Source organism: Vidua macroura, chromosome 5 (genome assembly GCF_024509145.1).
Source record: "Vidua macroura isolate BioBank_ID:100142 chromosome 5, ASM2450914v1, whole genome shotgun sequence".
Lineage (NCBI taxonomy): Eukaryota > Metazoa > Chordata > Aves > Passeriformes > Viduidae > Vidua > Vidua macroura.
The window spans coordinates 7,023,839-7,042,652 of NC_071575.1; the positions used below are offsets into that span (position 1 = coordinate 7,023,839).

General features: G+C 44.1%; 1 protein-coding gene across 5 annotated transcripts; it reads left to right on the forward strand.

The window, feature by feature from the left end:
- The first annotated feature begins 5,149 nt into the window (after positions 1 to 5,149).
- On the forward strand, positions 5,150 to 16,287 carry LOC128808112 (elongation of very long chain fatty acids protein 4-like). Of its 5 annotated transcripts, none has more exons than XM_053978934.1 (8): positions 5,154 to 5,491; positions 5,887 to 6,737; positions 8,230 to 8,417; positions 9,591 to 9,671; positions 10,457 to 10,516; positions 11,645 to 11,759; positions 12,695 to 12,822; positions 14,431 to 16,287. In XM_053978934.1, the coding sequence occupies exons 2-8, from the start codon at positions 6,680 to 6,682 to the stop codon at positions 14,599 to 14,601; spliced, it is 801 nt and encodes a 266-aa protein (XP_053834909.1). In that variant the 5' UTR covers positions 5,154 to 5,491; positions 5,887 to 6,679; the 3' UTR covers positions 14,602 to 16,287. The 5 variants fall into 5 exon arrangements, with proteins under 5 accessions (XP_053834913.1, XP_053834912.1, XP_053834909.1 ...); XM_053978935.1 differs by having other exon boundaries at positions 5,155 to 6,065; positions 6,672 to 6,737; XM_053978938.1 differs by having other exon boundaries at positions 5,150 to 6,737; positions 9,591 to 9,654; positions 10,460 to 10,516; positions 14,431 to 14,694.
- The last annotated feature ends 2,527 nt before the right edge of the window (positions 16,288 to 18,814 follow it).

Sequence of the window (18,814 nt, forward strand, 5' to 3'; positions counted from 1 at the left end):
GGTTTGTTACCTGATTGATCAATAAACTCATTTCTGGGAAGTTTTTGGATGATGCTTGGTATCAGCTTTAAGTCCCATCTCCTTGCAAGTCACAGTGCAAATTTGAAATAACACTAATTCAAGACATGCTGAAAAGACAACAGATTTTGAGATGAAAGTTGAAGGTTTCTGAGTTCTCTAGACCTAGTAGTTACTTGGGAATGCATTTTTGGAGACAGGGCTGTTTCAGGCTCCTGTGACACTATGACAAAAAATAACTCATGCACTCATACTAAGATTAAAAGAGCAAAAGGAAGTAACTTTTATTTCTGACCTCGCAATATATGGAATTCTAAAAGTGACAGTGGATTGGAGGATGAAATTGTCACCTCTCCAACCACACTGGTCAAACCAACAGATTACCAATTCTCTCCTCCCACAAAGAAGAATGCAAAACAATCATTATTTACATGAATGGTGCATGAGAACTCTAGTAGAAATATGTAAACATCAGAAGGCATAGAAAACTTTTAAAAAAACAGAGTGACAGGCTCCCACAATCAAGACTGACGCTTGGTGACAAAAGAACATCATGAGAGAAGGTTCTTATTTCAAAGAACTGATCAAGTAAGTAGGCAAGGCTGACAAAAGGTGGGTCTAGAAGCAAAGAGGATGCCTGTACATTGGTAGGTGTCCAGTGCCACTGTGAAGATGCCTTAAGATAGTTCTGCTATCCACGTGGATCTCACAGATATGACACAGAGCTTGCAGGAATACTTTGCCTACCAGAACAGTGGGAGCTCAGGTGAGATACCTTGGGGCACCCTGAATGTCAGCACATTCCTCTGTGTAGACAGCTGGATTAGCCTTTAAAACTCCCTTAAGCCTTGCAGAAGTTCATTAGGTGTAGACACCTACATTTAGGGCTTTTATTAGATGGTTCACACTTGAAATTACTGACCCAACGTCACAAAGACTGCAGTCCCAGAGCCAGAAGTACCCTAGTTTGCACCCAGATGGGTGGAACATGGCAGATTTGGCTCTCCACTCACTGCAGGTCACCTTCACCACACTCCTGTTGGAGAGACAAGGTTTCTTTCTCCTTCACAGCTCTGGGAACTGAAGCACAGAGAGGCTAAATGACTTTTCTGGGACCCTCACAGGTTAATTAAACTGAAAAATCTATGCTGGTAAAATTAAAATACTGGGGTTTAAGACCATAATTTACACAAGAGTTGATGCAATCTCCCAGTCCTATGCACAGAGACAGGCTGCTCAGTACCTCTGCCAAAAATCCCTTCCTGTAATCTCTTTTAAACCTTTCAAGGTCTGTGCAATTGGTTGCATGGTGCATAAGCGAGGCAATCAAGAAACAGAATCCCTGTGCCAGAAGCATCTTCAGCTGCTTCACTGGGCCTCTTAAGGGCTTCTTTTTGCTGTGAGTTTGGATTTTTTCATGCACAATAGCTTTGTGGACTAGACCCAGATGTACTGGAAAGTTTGGGGAGGTCTTCAGAGTGTTTTAGTGGCGGCTGATTGTCACCTGAAACCACTGTATTTCCCCAGAAACATGTATAAATTGGTAATTGCATATTAGCAAAACTAACTCAGCCATTCAATTATTATTCTGTGGGAAATTCTATTGCTGTGAAAACATCTATTATTGTGTTCCCCATTGTTGAGAGAGCACTCATAAAACCAGCTGTCATTTATTTCTGTTGCGAGCAATTGAGGGCTGAGGTGGTTGTTAAAAAGCATGAATTAGGGGGGATGACATGAACCTCCCTTGGCAATATATTCACAAAGATACCATTGCAGGAGTTCAGAGCTTGCTCTGAAGCACATTTGCCAAGGAGCAAGGTAGTGCTTCATCTGCTGGAAGTGTTGACAATATGATCCTTAAACTTCTCCTGACTTGTAAATGTTTTATCCCATAAGCAGCTTGTTTAGCAAGAGTGCAGATGTAGATATGAGCTGTGGGTTTGTCACCTTCCTTCCTGTTCTGTGGAATCCTCAGCTCTGATATTTACCTCTCATTGAAGCCAGTTCCATACATACATACAGTTAACAGTATTTTTATTTTCTGTATGTAAAACACTACCTCTGAATATCTGCATGCCTCAAACACTTGAGCAGTTTGATCCACTTGAATTGCATAGGAAGTGAATTTGATGCCATTCAGGAGTTCCGAGGGCCAGGTATGTGCAAGTTTTGAGAAGGCATCTGGCCATATCAGATCTTTAAGTGTGTGCTGATAGCTAAGGTTGTGGTGCCTTAAGTGGTTAGATATTCTTTGACCCAGCTTGAAATTCCTACTGCTATTATTTGGTGTTTTGTTGTTCTGAGCAGGTTGGTGATATCACTTGAAGGTGTGTTCTGCTGCAGAAGGGATCAGAGAATCACAGAATGGTTTGGGGTTGGAAGGGACCTTAAAGATCATCTTGTTCTTCTGTCTGGAGAAGAGAAGGCTTTGAGGTGACCTCATTGTGGCCTTCTTGTCCCTGAACGGAGCCCACAGGGAAGATGGAGAAAGACTCTTGACAGGGGCCTGGAGTGACAGGACAAGGGGGAATGGCTTCACACTGACAGAGAGCAGGGTTAGATTGGATATTGGGAAGAAATTCTTCCCTGTGAGGGTGCTGAGGCCGTGGCACAGGCTGCCCAGAGAAGCTGTGTCTGCCCCATCCCTGGCAGTGTCCAAGGCCAGGTTGGATGGGGCTCTGAGCAACCTGGGCTAGTGGCAGGTGTCCCTGGCCATGGCAGGGGCTGGAACTGGCTGATCTTTTAAGGTCCCTTCCAACCCAAACCATTCTGTGGTTCTATAATCTGCCAAGTCTCTGCTGTGGGGTTCAGAGCAGCACCATGACATAGCCTGTGTTTCCAGATGAGAGTGGCTCCTTGCCTTTCTCAAGCATTAGAACAGGTCTCCTCTGGTAATCTGTGCTTTTAGTACAGCTCTGGTTGGAAGCAATAGCGATCATAGGACCAAAGAGCAAAAGCTGCACAGTCTAGAAGCCCTCAGGATTGTTTTGCTGCTGGTACTTGCTCTTGATAATGATTTTGTGGCAATCACCTCTAAAGGATGCTGGAGACAGCCAGGTTTTTCAGTGGTTAATATATTTTTTAATCTCTGATGGAGTTGTCTGATCTGTCACACATTCTATATAACTGAGTTCCTTATTACTGTGCCTGTCATTCATGTCCCTGCAATCCCCTTTTTTCTTGCCAAGTCATTGAATGAAAAACCCAATTCACTTTGGCACTAAGAGCTCCCCTAATACTATTTCAGTGAAGGAGCAATGTTGGGGGTTATTTTTCTACTGAGTGAAAGTCAGTAGAAAAAAGTGAAAGCCCTGAGGCTTTTGTGTGCAGTCCCTTCAGAGCTGCCCTCACAGTTGTGCTGACATTCATCAAAGGACACCCATTCCTGGAGTCTAAAACTACCACATTGCTGAGGACATCTCTCCATCTGCCAGCCGTGCTAGCGAACATCTGCAACAGCACCACTGGGAATACTTCAGGAAGAGAGAAGGTTTAAAAAAAAATAAAATATGTTTCATGGTATTAAAAAAAAAAAAAAATCCAGTTTATGTGAACAATGAAATAGTTCACATAAATGAAATTTGTGAAAATTCACTGCAGGTGATTATTTTTTCACCAGGGTAAAAAACATTTGATGGAAAAGTTTTGTGTCTGTAATTCTGAGTCTTATACATCAATATAAATAACTCAACAAACATGGTAGTTTACTTAAAACTGCCAGATGGATATAATAAAATCTAGTCCCATCTACATGTGACAGATAGAAAGGACTGGTCTGATTTATCACTTCCATTGATTCACACAGATAAATCATTGAACCCTTTTTAGGACTGAGGCACCAAAAATATAGATTCAATGAAAGGTGTTTATAGGAAGCTCTGTAACAAAAAAAAAAAAAAACAAACAAAAACCAAACAAAAAAAAAACAAAACAAAAAAAAAAACACCAAACACAACACAAACAAAAAAAAAAACCAACAAAAAAACCCCAAACAAACAAACAAACAAAAAAAACAACAAACAAAAAAATCCCCACCAAAACCAAACAAAAACAACCACAAAAAGAAGTGTGTAAAGTTCACTATGATTGTAAAGTTCACTATAATTGTCTCCCTGACCCTGGGTCAGCAAAAAAGCCAACATGCTACCAAAGGTCAGCCAAACCCTCTTCTAAACTGGATTGCCCTTCTAACCCCCTGACCCTGCAAATTCAAAACCTTCATCCTAAATCACCTTTCCCAAAAATATTTGTTTAAATTCTCCCATGGTTTCCATAAATCATAGAAATGCAGTAGCTGTCCAGCAACATCAGCACGTGATGTCTTTCAATGAAAAACTCCCAGCACATGATCTGCCTAATTCCTAAAGCTGCTTTGAAAAGCTAATCTTTGGTGCTTTGCCCTTCCAAAAGGTTTGTCATGCATCTAGTGACAGACACAATGCAGTGGTATGAGAAATGGTGCTACCTTCTAGTTTATTAGGAGTTTGCTAATAATCTGTGCCCACTGGGAAAAGAAGAGGATGTATCCACCCTCCAGGTGGCCCCAGGTGACCAAGCTGAACCCCATCACTTGGCTTTGGGCTGTTTCTTGGAGGGTGGGGTCCAGGCTCCTGGTTCTGCAAAGGTCCCCCCACGTGGGACTGAATCACTGCAGCTCTCTGCATTTTCCCTTGATGCAGTTGCTGGAGATCACTTGGTGTCTGGCACACCCCTCCAAATATTCTCCTGTCATTAAAAGCAGTAAATGTGACTCCCCCAGGGACACAGGCTGGATATGAGGGGATGACTCCAGCTGAGTTTTCCCTGCTGTGAGTGAGTGAGTGAGTGAGTGAGTGAGTATATTCCCACTGTTCTCTGTCCCCTCATTTGGTGGTCGGGACCTATTTTGAGCACACAAAAGGCTTGCTGTCAGCCCCTTGTGCTGGTCTGAAGGAGTGCTCCAAACAGACTGCTTTCCAGCCGTGATCCTTCATCTTCTACTATCTGCAAACCTGTCGTGCCGTGTCCTGAAGAAACCTGCACAAGAAATGCTGGCCCGGTTCCCACTTGGCCGGGCCCGGGCACTAAAGGTCACTGGTTCACTCCTGTGGAATCCCAGGAATCTTCTGCATTCGTTTCCTTCTTCTTTCCAGTCCCCTAATCTGATAAACCGTGTGGGGAGAGGCAAGAGAGGGCGGGGGAGGAGTATGTGATGTAACCTCTTATTCTGGCAAAGTTGCGCGACAACCCCATGGTGCCTGCGGCTCGCGGTGGGGTTTTGGTGGCCGCCGCTGGGAGGCTGAAGAAGAAGAAGGCCTGAAGATCCACCACGGCTGTGGGAGACTCACAGGGGATGCACTCACCTCCCTTGTGGAGAGGAAAGCCGAGCGCAGCCTGGAGCTCCTTGTTTTGCCGGCTCCACCTGCGCCGCGACCGGCTGGGGACAGCCCTGGAGAAAAAAGGGATGCTCGGAGCCGGCTGCGCTGCTGCGGTGAGTCTGCTCCTCCTTCCTGCCTTTTCCCGACGGGTCTGGGGGGAAGGAAGGGAAGTGGAGAGAGCTGGAGTGCGTGTGGATTTTCTGGGGACTTGTAACTGTGTGGAATCCCTGCGGGATTGACTCAGAGCCCACTGATAATCACCGACTAATCTGGGTGCTGGCAGAGTGCACCCGGATCACAAGGGCATGTGGCTCTGGGTCAGGATGGGTGTGACACCTCCCAGGGGTCTCCGGCTTTGTGCCAGAGGAACACCCAAAAAGGAGGTTGACTGCAAGGATTAACTGCAGGAGAGAAATTTGGGGGTGTCTGTCACCGACACGATGTTGGGCCTGGGTGTCACAGTCTGTGAGGAGGGTCAAAGGAGAAAATGTGCTTTTCTCAATGCCAGCAGGAGGTGAAACTGGGAGGAAGCTGTTCCTGTGTATTTGCTAATGGAGAGAACTGGATCAGGTAGCTCCAGCTGTTGAAACTAACTGCAGAAAAGTGTTTTCTAGGAGAACTGCTAAGTGCCTTTGAAAACATCTCCCTGCTAAAGGAAAGAAGGGAAGAGGAGGATCATTAAAATACGTATGAGTATTCTACTTTATATACTATATTACAGAATCTATACAAGATAAAACAAAATTAATGTATAACCTGGGGCCTCAGAAAACCAAATAGCCAGCTCTGTTAACCCCTCTGGAGCTGCAGCAGTGCTGAATGAATCCCTAGCTGCCTTCCAGCACTGGGAATATCCAATACTACCTGCAGAAAATGCAGTTATGACACCTGGTGTGTGTCCTCATGTGAATGTCATGCCTGCACTGCTTTAGGAAAAAATGCCACGTGACTGATTTCCCAATGGTACTGGCAGTTCCCTCCTGGATCTGGCAGATCACATGCAGCTGCTCAGAGCATGTTTTAAAGGTGAAAACTCCATGAAATATCAAAATCTGGAAATTAAATTTTAAGTTATTTTTTTATAAATAAATGAAATCTGGAAGTTAAGTAGCTGATCATTGCAAGGGGGGAGGGGGAGTGTTCTCTTTCTTAATTTTTTAAAGGGGACTTTAATCCTGCTCTAAAAGTTAAATTTTTAGAAAGCAAACTATTGTCCTTTCATTAGCTGTAGTTCTGAGCCTTTGTCTAAAGAGCCTCCTCATTCCTGATTCAGTCAAGTTAATTTATTTGCAGAACTTGGGATGGCTTCAACTTGGCAGAAAACTCAGGAATTCTACAACTGGATTCTTGAAAGTGGAGGTAGGTAGAGATGCTGTCTAAAATGGGAATTTTTGCATAATTTCATGATCATTTTTCATGATCATGAAAACCAAACCTAGAAGGAATGCAATCCTTACACTAGCCTACATTTTCTTCACTAAGCAGATTTCCACTTTTCCTTCTCCGTGATCACAAACTTCCCTTGAAATATATCTCATTAACCCTCCAGTTGGATCACAGTAAAGAATGAGGGGATGGGGGATTTCCCAGTGGGCTCTGACAAGATGTGGAGCTTGGGATTGCCTGTGGAGTCTGGAGTACTAAAGGAAGTGATTTTTTTAAAATGCATTTTCATGTGTCATGGGAAAGCTTAGTTGACCAAAGAGTCAATACTTTGGGGTTTAAACTCTTTGTGATGCCAGGAAAACCTGTTATCTAATGAAATATTGGCAGTAACCACTCCTCAGTGCTTGAGATTTGACAGCTTGCAGTGAGGAGACATCCGATCTTCAGTAGTTAAAGGCTCCATTTGGTCCCAAAGGTCTGACGTTGAAGAAAAAGCCACAAAGACGTAAAGAAAAGCCACAAAATGCCATGAAGGTAGAACAGCAGACTTGCAGGAGGAGGACATGGGGCATAATACTCAGACTTTACATAATGCTCAGTAAATGTTTCAGGACTTGAATTTCACAATAGAGTGTAAATTGGGATTCAGGACTTCTGATGAACAGCTAAATCTAGAAATGGAATATCAAAGAGCTCTTGACACAGCCCATAACAGCCATCATAAAGAACTGGAAGGTTTAGAAGGGAGGGGGATTAACAGAGTTGTCAAGACTGGTACAGCATTTATAAAAAAATGAAAGAGTTTGACAGAGCAGTGATTGCACAGGAAAGGAAAGCATGAATGGTACCTGGGATGCTTTTGCTGATATAACATATCCTAGCAGGATAGCAGGATTAGGAGGAGGTGGTATGACAGAAAATCTCTTGAGTTTCCCTTTGCTGTAGGACCAAAGAGCTGTTTCAGCAGGGGTAAGTGTTTTGGCATTTCCCAGTGAATTCATGCTTCTTAAGAGAGCCCACTCTATAAGATATAAAAACGAAGGAGTGGAGAATTTCAGGTATCCTGAGGATTGCAAGGAAGTAACATCAGTGATTGAAACACTTTTTTTATTTAGCTGTAAAGATTTACACTCCTGAGGAGCCACTGTTGCTTTGGCTGTTCCTGTGCCTCCCTGCACAGTGTCTGGGATTGCTCCTTTCACCCAGGGAGGGCTCCAGCTCATCCCAGGAAAGCTCTGTCTTCCAGTACTGTAGTCCATACCCAAAAATTGGGCTAAAATCTTTGTGCTAAAGCCTTTTGGCAGAGTCAGAGCAGAAGGACTGAGGTGCAGCTTGGCAAAGACACAAAGACACCAATTTTCTTTCTGCAGCGAGTGCGCCGAAGGGAAGTAATGAAATACAATTAAATATATCCTCCCCGTGCTGTGTGGAGGTGCCAGCTGTGGCTGTGTGTTTTGCTTCTCAGATCCAAGGACAGACCCGTGGCCACTGGTCTACTCCCCACTTCCAGTCACCCTGGTCTTCACCTCCTACCTCTTCATGGTGGCGCTGGGGCCGTCCTGCATGCGGCAGCGGCGGCGGCTGGAGCTGCGGGCTCCACTGCTCGCCTACAACCTGGCCATGGTGGCATTACCCAGCTACATGTTCTACGAGGTGAGGAGGCAGGATTGGCTCCTAGGTAAGCACCCGAGAAGGGTTTGAATTCCAGAGCCTCCAGATTCCAGGGTTTGAACAGCTTTTGCTGATGGACTCTGCTGAAGGGAGTGGGAGCTGTCTTGGACGTGTCCCTGTTTTGCCACAAGAGGAGCAGTATTGTCCTGCTGTGCTTGATTTCCTCTCGTTTCTCAATCCCCCTGCCATTCATGAAATGAACACGGGATTTCATTCATCCTGAAGGAATGAATGAATTGCTAGTTGAGAATTCCCCATTAGGTACAGAGTGTGTGGAGGATGTGAAACGACCTCCTTTCGCCTCGAGTCTGGCTGGTGATGGATCCAATTCTGAGGATGAGAACCACTGGGCTAGTGGAAGGTGCCCAAGGCAGGGGGTTGAGACTAGGTGATCTTTAAGGTCCCTTCCAACCCCTTAACATCCTATGATTTTCCAAAGTTGGCAGTTCTCTCCAGGAGTGCCAAGCACTCTCTGTCTTCCTGCTGCTGAGAGTGTTAAGAACATTTTTTTTTTCTGCTTGTTCTTAATGCATAAGCTTTTCCACAAGCCTGTTCCCCCTAGTTTATGTAGGCCACTGAAAACTCTTTGAGGGAACATGGCCAAATAGGTTTCAAAAACATCATGATGCCAACAAATGTGCCCTTTTAATTTGTATCGCAAGTGTTACATTAGTATGAATTGCTTTTGTTTTTTTTTTTTTTAACAAATGCTGCTCCATCTGAGGACAGGTGTGTAAATTGCTTTTCTGTGCTTGATTGTTCAGTTATACTGGTTACTTGGTACAGTTTTTGGCTTTCCAATGAACAGGTAAATGCAGCCTACCAAAACAGATCAGCCTTGGATCTTTGCAAAGGAGAACAGAGTCTCTCAGAAAGACTCAGAAGCCTAGAATTCAGTATTCTTGCAAAGTAGTTTTGAGCCCTCCAGTGATTACAAAAAGAGTTACAAATCTTCCCAGGCCAAATTTGTTTTTTTTGAGATTTCAACCAGGATGTGAAGTACTTTGTTTTAGCTTTTTACTCTTTGTCCATGGATTTTCTGTCAGTAACTATAAGACTGAGACCCTACTACCTTAGCATTAACATGCCCATCTTTTTTGGAACCGATGGCTTTGAACAGCAAATTGATTTCTATTTGCTTTTCGTTTGTTTCAGTTTCTGGTCACTTCAATCTTGGCCAACTACAGCTACCTGTGCCAGCCAGTGGATTACAGCCGGAGTGAGCTGGGAATGAGGGTACAGTTCTGGAGAAAGCTTGCCTTAGGCCCTGCCCTCCCGTGGCTAGGCAGATTCTTTTGCTCATAAACAGCAATTTGCATGGCTAAGAAGTCTTTGACTCCAGTTTGTTGTTGCCTGTAAATCTATTCCACTAAACTGTCTGCTTCAACAGTTGTTGCACTTTACTTTAGTTCTCTAAAATTAATCATCTCAGTCAACCCAGCCATCTAAGTTTGCTCTTTGACCACTGCAGAGAGGGTGATCTTACCAGCTGAAGTATCAATACTGCAAATCTATTATTGAAATAGATGTGATTATTCACATGGATTATAAGGATTCTGGGTGATCTCTTCCAACAAGAAAACTGATTTTTATATCTTCTGCCTTGCATGACAGAAATCTCACTCAACCCTTCTTTTAGCAGCGGGGTTTAGCTAAAGCTATTCCCTGGTCGTTACAGGGGTTTGGGTCCCATCAGCATTAGCTTTCCAAAAATGCTGCATGAGTTTTTTCTCTTTGAATTTGGAGTTACAATGCCTTGCTTTGAACAGATGCAAGCATCGTATTATCTTTTCAGTTTTTCAGAGTCTTGCCATCTGGAATTAAAAAAAAAAAAACAACAACAAACAAAACAAAAAAAAAACCAACAAAAAAAACAAAAACAAAAACAAAAACAAACAAAAAAAAAAGCACCCCTTAATTTTCCCCCCTTGCTGCAGACCCCGGGTGGGCAGGGATACAGCGTGGTTGAAAATGTGTTGATTTTGGGTAAAGCTCTAACCGCCGTGCCTTGTGCTGCCCAGCAGATGGCAAGAGTGTGTTGGTGGTTCTTCTTCTCCAAAGTCATCGAGCTGCTGGATACGGTAAGGAGGGCTCAGCTCCTCAGCGGGGCCGGGGCTGGACACTGATACTTCTTTGTCAGAAAGGGGAGCGTGCCAGAACTGATGTCCTGGGCTGATCCTGTATTGATTCGCTGCCTGTCTCCATCCCTCGGCTGCACACACTCCCTCCCCAGCACCCTTCCTGAGGCTGGGCACAGTGCTAGGGGAGAGGCTTTACCCCTGGCTGCTGCCAAGTGGGTCCCCAAAATTTTAGCTGCTGGTTCCACAAAGGTTCTGCTATTGCCTGGCTGGCTGATTAACAGTGGGGCAGAAAAGGAGCTGGACAAGTCCTGGCATCTCTGCTGCCATGGATTTTCCTGGAGCTCTGCACTAAAGGTTTGTGTCCTGGGGGAATTGAAAGTCCAGCTCTTTACAGCTTGTCTTCAGGTGTCCTTCTGCACTGTAAATGAACTAAGTGACTGGACAAGGCCTCTGCTTGGCCAGCAGAAGACAGCTGTGTCCTAGCATGAAATTTCACAGCTCTTTGGGGTGTAAGCTAACAACCCACTGAAATGTGAAGAAACATGTGGATCCTTCCTAGGCCTATTGCCAGGGTTTTGGCCAATCCCCTCTCTGTTTGCATCCGCAACAAAAGCAGTTTTTTGCCAGTCCTGAGTGCCTAAAAAGCAGATTCACTTTTTGCTGTGTGTGTGTATGAATGTGCATGGTGAAATGCAATGACCTGACACTTATTCATCTGGCAAAACCATTCTCTTTACGAATGCAAATTCCAGGAGGGTTTGGCCATTCAACACAGTGGATTTTCTGTGGGTTATTGTCTGGTAGCAGTAAATATAGAACCTATGTCCTGAAAAGGAGCAGATCCAAGCAGCTGTGAATTGTATGGAAGCTCAGTCTGAGTCTCAGATGTGTCCTCTTTGGAGTCTGGGCCCTGAATCCAGACATAAAAATATTTGGGTCTTTCTGGAAGAAATTCTGTCTTCCAGCTCCCCCTATAAGTTCTATTGCATTTCACCAGTTTTTGTTAACAGCAGAGGAAATGGGTTTGGGAGATTCAGACTCATCATTAGCTATTTTTATAATTTTTTACTGTGAAATTTTTGTCTAAACACATTGACTCAAGGTTTTCCTTTGCCTGGCTTCTTTCAGGTTTTCTTAATTCTGCGCAAGAAACAAGAGCAGGTGACTTTTCTGCACGTGTACCATCATGGCTCTATGCTCTTCAACTGGTGGTCAGGGGTCAAATACGTGCCTGGAGGACAAGGTATGCTTGTAAAAAATGCTGCTGCAAGAAAACCTTGTGTTTCTCATGGTTTTTTGGGCCGTGGAGGTAGCATTAACAGTGCTGATGGGCTGACTGGCAGGTAGGAAGCTCACCTACTTCTAAAGGTGAGAAAAGCTTGTTTCAGATGATCCCATCTGATTTCAGATGATCCCATCTGCTCAGCTCTTGGGACTATTTAGGCTGCCATGTTCACTGCCTCACCCAGAATAAGAGTGTGCCATCAGAGTGGATCCAAACAGAAAAACATAATATCCCACAGAAGGTTTATGTATATCTCCTCCCAGAGCAGTGCTCCCTCACTCCCCAGTCAGAGGCCTTGGGGCAGCAGCCCAGGTTCTGGCTCTGTTTCCTGCTCTGCCTGTGCCCATTTCTTGGCTGTATCCAGAATGCTGCCCCTTTTGGAAGAGAAGCATCTGGGTACTCAGCCACTCTAGGTAAGCTCTATACAAGATGCTGGGGCATTCTACTTTTGGGAAGTCATTTTGGCTACACGGCCTTGACACCAGAATGGTGCAAAATGCTTAGGTCAGACGATCAAAGTCTGCCTTTGAAGCCCCTCTCTGTCCCTGAACACTTGATATGGGTTGGGTATATCATAGATGCCCCAACCCTGGCAGTGTTCAAGGCCAGATAAAATTTTGGGGCGACTCTAGTGGGTTGGAGCTGATGGCCTTTAAGGTCCCTTCCGACCCAACCCATCCAGTGATTCTGGATGCTGAAGGAAGGGGGAAGCTGACGTGCTTCCACGGTGTCCTGGTTTTGCATGGGAGGTATGAGATCCCAGGTGGAATGTTCATGCGCAGAGGTGGGTGTGGTGTATTTTGGAAGCATCGTCATAGTGGCTGTGAGCCCTTCACGGCGTTAGCCTGGAATGGGTGGTGTGCCTTGTTCAACCTCACTTCTTCACTCCTCAGCCTTCTTTGTTGGGATGCTGAACTCCTTTGTCCACATCTTCATGTACGGCTACTACGCCCTGGCCAGCCTGGGACCGCGGATGCGCCGGCACCTGTGGTGGAAGCGCTACCTGACCATCCTGCAGCTGGTAATTAGCTCCAGGTGTTCACCCCTGCCCTCCCACACCTCAGGTGTGATGGCCTCTGCTGTCTGTCACCTCACAGGCTCCATCTGCTTGCTGCCCACTGTCGCCCTGATTTTTTAAGATTTTCTAAAGCCTTCTGAGTTTACATTCTTGTAGCAAACTTTCTCACACACTTTCTGTAAATAACTTATTGTTTTCGCATTCCTTCATAGAGGAGGAGAAATTTGATGGACTGGTAGTTTGTCCAGTGTCGTTGGAGAGGTGGCACTTTCATCCTCCAATCCACTGGCACCTTTGGAAAACTGTAAAGGCTGGAGTCAGAAATATTAACTTGCTCTTTTACCTCTACAATAGCAGCAGCTCGCTGCTCGCAGTCGTGTTTCCTCGTGTCCTATAGTGACGGCCCACGGAGGGCAGCACATCCCCAGGTGCTCTCGTGTGCCACTCTGAGAGGTGAAGCCACGGGTGACCTGCTCCAAATGCTGCTTTCACAAGACTATCAGGGGCCTTCAGTGACCGTATCAAACTAATTATCCACAGCTTTGTAATGGGAAGGGAAGAGAAAAATTAACAATTGGATTCCTCCTTTTTATGTTGTATATGGAGCACTGAAAACAGAGCTTGATGTGGAGAGGTGGGGGCAGTGGTTCAGGGAAACTTTGGATTCTCAATAGGGAAGCAGACTGGGGAGCCTTGATTCAGTTCCTTCAGAAAGGAAGGGGTTCTCTAACTGCAGGCAAACAGGCAAGTTAAGGAGAAATACGTGAATTTTACTCTTTCTCCTGAAAATCCCTTTGGATTTTCTTTCCCTCATCTCTGATGAAGTTACAAATCTGGGGGAAAAGCCCATGTTTTTTTCAAAGATACAGCATAAATGCAATCGTCCAGACAAGGACAAGGGTTGTAGGAGAGATTTTTCCACTCAAAGAGAGGCTTTGCAAACCAAAAGTATGCAGGTACAAGGGAAGAGGAAGAGGATATGTGTAAAACAGTGGTGCAGTGAAGGCTGCTCCAGAATTCTCACTTAGCCTGCATGGCAAAGCAGAACAAGAAAGCATTGTATGAAATAAAAAGGTATTTATAATGCAAATTATAGCACAGGAAAAAATATTTAATAGCTCTTTGGTTGGTAGAACTCATTGCTTCAGGGTATTAGGACAGGTGACTTAGTAAAATACAAAAAAAAATATTAATGTTGAATGTTTAAATGAATAAAGGTAGTATCTCTAGTTCCTCTCTGCAAGTTAAAATACAAATCAAAATAATTATGGGTATAATAACCTGATTGCCACTGGAGAAGAGGAATCTCTCACCTTCAGTTTCCATATTCCAGCATCTTCGTTACTGCACTATGGCAGAGAAATGGGCCAAGGGCAGGAGGGGCTGGACTGGTTAAACCTCCAGGTTTGGTGGACATCTTTCCTGGTGGGAAAACACTGCTAAACTTGAAAGGAAGGTTACCAGGGATGTCAGGAGAGGCAAGCAGGTGATCCTGTGGGTTGAGGACACTGCTAGGATGTTGTGATAGCTGTGATGGTCTCAATGGCCAGCTGAGGTGTATCTCATGCAGGTTTCCTAATCTGGCTGCTTATTTTTTTCCACCTCTTCCAGTGCCAGTTTGTGGCCATTGCTGCTCATTCCTCCTACAACCTCTTCACGGAGTGCCCGTTCCCTGACGGCTTCAACACCGCAGTCTTCCTCTACATCCTCAGCCTCCTGGCTCTCTTCCTGCACTTCTACTATCAGACCTACATTAGGGGAAAGCAGGAAAAGCTGACTTGATGGAAATCAAAGAGGACAGAGGGCACAGCCTGATGAACATGAGCGTTCTCTGCTGCTTGTGACGTGGTTTCAGGAAGAAAATGTATCTGGGGAGAGTGTGTGTGAGGCTCATGCCTTGCCTTCAAATACCCCAGGTTAGGGAGAAGAAAGGAGTGATGTAAACTCAGGGATTAAGGAACTGAGGAGCAGAGTTCATTAAGATGAGGCCAAGCTAAGCCAAGTAGTCACCAGCATCGCAGGCTTTGGGACATTTGCAAGATAAGGTCTTTTTCCCTTCCATCTTTAACTCGGTGTCCAAGGTCTAGCAGGCAGCTACAGCTCCCTGCTTCATTTCTTAGGCTGTAGAGGGTTTCTTTGCATCCACAGAATTATCTCAGCTTGGTGTTGTAGGTCAGGCAGAGCCATGTGCCTCCAGCTTGGAAATCAATGTCCAGGTAGCAGTAGCAGCCAGGAATCCACAGGGACTGCTGGTGGGACACTGCATCCCACCCTGTCCTGCTAAGGAAGCTCTTACTAGGCCTGGGGTGGTCCTGATGTATAAGCAGCAAGGAAATTGGACATTGGGTTGTCTGGCTGGACAGGTGTCTTCACTGTCCTGAAGCTAAAGAAGGCATTATTAGCACTTTCATGCTAATAAGAAACCAGTGCAGTAAATCACCATGTCCCATTTTCTGGAATGCTTATTTCCCTTTGGTTGCTCTCATACCAATAGAGGATTTTAATGCATGAAGATACTTGGTACTGCTCCTTGTAGATGCCATAATTGAACTAGAAAGAATAGATTGATGTTCATAAGGTTTTTCTCCAATTTGTTATTATTTTTAATGCTGTTATTTTTAAATTTTGCTTCTTGTCAAACATAAAGAGTTTAACAACACCATAAGCAACCACCTCCATTACCTAATTGTATAAGAATTAATACAAAATGTATAAATTCAATTCATTGGGTAGCACAAAGCTGTATAGCTCCATTGATTTTAAGACATCACTATTTGGCTTCTTTTTTTTGCTCCTAAATCAATTATGACTAGAATTTGGCACTTATATTCATCTGCAGACTGTTAAATACTGTTAAAGTTTTGATGTGGTAGTACTTTGAAGATACTAATTAAACTACCAAGTGGTAATTATTGATTGAATCCTGCTCAGCTGATTAAAACCGGTACTACAGAGTAGTGATATTTTGTGAGACACAAAGGTGTTGAAGGAGAGGATTTGAATTAGTGACATGAGGCATTGCCATTGCCAAGCCAAATCCACCTCAAATATAAGGAAGTCCAACTCCACTGGGAATGTCCAGAAGACTAGAGCTGGCCTGAACCTAGCAGATGGATGTACCCCAAAGAGCCGTGTGCCCTACGCCAATCTGGAGTCGAGTGGCCACAAAAAATAAATTCAACTTGTTCCTCGCTGCTCTGTGTTCGTACCCCAATCCTTTCCTTCAGTCCCTCCACACACATATGGAAGATACAACAATATTCTGCCATTCCTCACCCTCCTCCCCTTCGCACACAGCCACAAAGGACTTGTTCACACTGTCACAAGGACACATCATAAATGTCTTTCCTTTGATTTGAGCAGTCTCTCTTCTGATTGTCACTGGTGAGCATGAGAATCACTCATCTGTGCTAGTTGGTTTTCTTCCTGTCAACTATTTTTCCATGCTAATAAATTAATAAATCGTGACACTTTTGCATACTGGAGTTCTTCTGTCAGAATTTTAACTAGCAAATCCTTGGGTGGGTCCTTCATTCCTCCCTTTGTTTGGAAAGACAAGAAAACGGGATCTGCTGTGTATCTAACATATTCACGTGGAAGGTTTCCCCTGGGGGCTCTCCAGAGCTGAAGACTCAGTGCAAGTAAAGCTGTTTCATTACTCCAGTCCACCTAATGATTCATTTACAGCCCTCTCCTGTTTAAACCATCAGTACCTTTGGCCTCCTAGTTTCATGGTAGAGCATTTCCTGCAGCTGGCTAAATTATCTGTGCTCACAAAGCAATCTAATGCTCTTTTTCCTATACATGAGTAGGTTGAAACCTCAGTTTCCCCTCACTTTAATGTTTTCAGAATGTAGTAACTAAGTTCACTCATAATTTTATACCAGAATAAGCATAATGTATTTTGATTTTCCTTGACTCATGACTGCTTAAAAATTGAGCAGGAAATGAGCATGAAATCTGAATGAGATTACTCCTTGCTTTTCCACTCTTAAAACACATGAGTTTCTAAACATGCCATTTACCTTCTTTTTAAGGCAGCCTATGCAGCTTAATTTGTGTCTATGTGTGACAAAGCCATGGATTCTGGAGTGTCACTGGCCACATAGGTGGTAACAAAACATGAATGTACAAATCTGTCACCTGACAACTTGAAGTGACTGATCACCTAAATCAGACACCGCTGTCACCACTTGTTCTAGACATGAAACCTTTGGTTTATTCCTGTCCCTCTTCCTCACAGCCTGAGTGAGTGGCCTGATCTTGAATGAGCAAGAGCTTTTTGTTGGTGTGACTTTCATGGCACAGGATGAAAATGAAGTATTTTCAGTTGACTGATAAGGAGGGATTGAGTTTGCCCAGAAACACCCTGCTTTCCATACAGGAACAGACATTGGCATGGAGCACAGCTGTTACAGAAGCATTGATGCAAGCAAAATTCACTTGTGAGGGTATTTGCATTTGTCAGTGAAGAAAAAACTGCAGTGGTATAGCTGAGTGGCTCTGCAGGTTACTCCTTCAGATTGCCCTTGCTTGGCTTCATTCTCCTGTTTTAAAATTGGGTTGTCCCAGTTGGAACTGTCCACCTGGGCCACCCTGTTGTGACAAAAACCTGAGAGCACAGCTATGTGCTCCTGGAATTTAACAGAGAATAAAGGCACTGAATGGGATTTCCCCTCTAAAATCAAGTCCCTGGAATTAAAGATTATGCCACAGCAAAGCACTGAAAGTAAAAAGGGGAGAGAAATTATAAATTGCAAGCTTGGATGGCTCATGCTGTCTGGTAGAGTCCAAAGCTTTGAGGATGGGTTGAAAATATCCTGTCACAGCTGGATTTGTGAAAAACCTCCGGGCCAAATGCTGGTTCTACCAATATGAGTGACAAAGGCTGCAGTTGCTCTGGAAGGAGGCTGGCACAGCTGTGTGGAAAGCAGCACACTCAGCTCCACAGCATGTTTACTGGGAGCACCAGTGTTATTCAATCTTAACAGATGACTTTTGAGGGCATGGTGGTGTGTAAGTCTCCCCCTTACAAACTGTGGGTCATTAGATGTTCGTAGAGCAGTTTACATGAACAAGATGTAAAGCATAGTGCAAGTAGGCAGCTGAAATGAATAAGCTTGATATCTGGTAGTGCTCAGCATCTTTCCTGCTGTTCCAGTCAATGTAAATTATGGATGCTCTGATCAAATTACTTTTGAATTAACCAGACCATTTACTCAGTGCTTACTTTCTCTCTGAAGATAAATGAGAGGGATTCTCATTTTAATCAAAACAAAATACAGAAAAGAAAATCAATTACTATTTAATGTTTTTTCCATCCCTGTGTGATGGAAAGTTTCCAGAGGAACTTGGGCTTAAAATTGCAAAGCAATATAAAACGCAGGGATGCTGTTGGGTTTTAACTATTGGATTTTTTTATATACTATCAGAAAACACAGCTGTGTTGTTTTTTTTAAAAAGGCAAAAGAATTACTCTAAACAATTAAACAAGCAAAAGCAGAATACAGTAGATTGCTTCACCCAAAAAATAAAAATCTGTTGATACAGATGTAAACCACCTAGAAACCAAACATTTAGAAAAATCAGCCAGCCCTATATATAGAACAGTGTGAATGTGCTGAATTCATTAATGAATAGCTTCGTGGATTAGGGCTTGATAGATGGAGTGCTCCATCCAGATGTTTACTGTGATTTCTCAATGGCCTGGTACTTAATCCTCCTGGACAGGAAATACGAGTCTTTTCTCTAGGGTCTGCCTGGGGACTGTGGCAGTGCCTCTCTCTGGCCTGAATCATCTCAGCACGGGATCAGGCTGCCGGGGAATTAACCAAGTGGCGGAGGCACGGATTTGCCTTTAACCCTTTCGGTTTCTTCTCAGCTTCAGATGATTTCCTCACCATCTGCCACAACCTCGCCATTATTTAGTCAACACATGGAGAAGGAAAAAAAGGAGTCACCCATGTCACCCCGGGGTCCCTGTACCCACAAAATG

What these genes read in the sequence shown, in the direction of transcription:
- LOC128808112 (XM_053978934.1), top strand. Translation starts at nt 6,680, where the DNA reads ATGGCTTCAACTTGGCAGAAAACTCAGGAATTCTACAACTGGATTCTT. An exon ending in TCATCGAGCTGCTGGATACG is followed by an intron (nt 10,517 to 11,644) that starts GTAAGGAGGGCT and finishes GGCTTCTTTCAG; the next exon opens with GTTTTCTTAATTCTGCGCAA. An exon ending in ACCTGACCATCCTGCAGCTG is followed by an intron (nt 12,823 to 14,430) that starts GTAATTAGCTCC and finishes CACCTCTTCCAG; the next exon opens with TGCCAGTTTGTGGCCATTGC.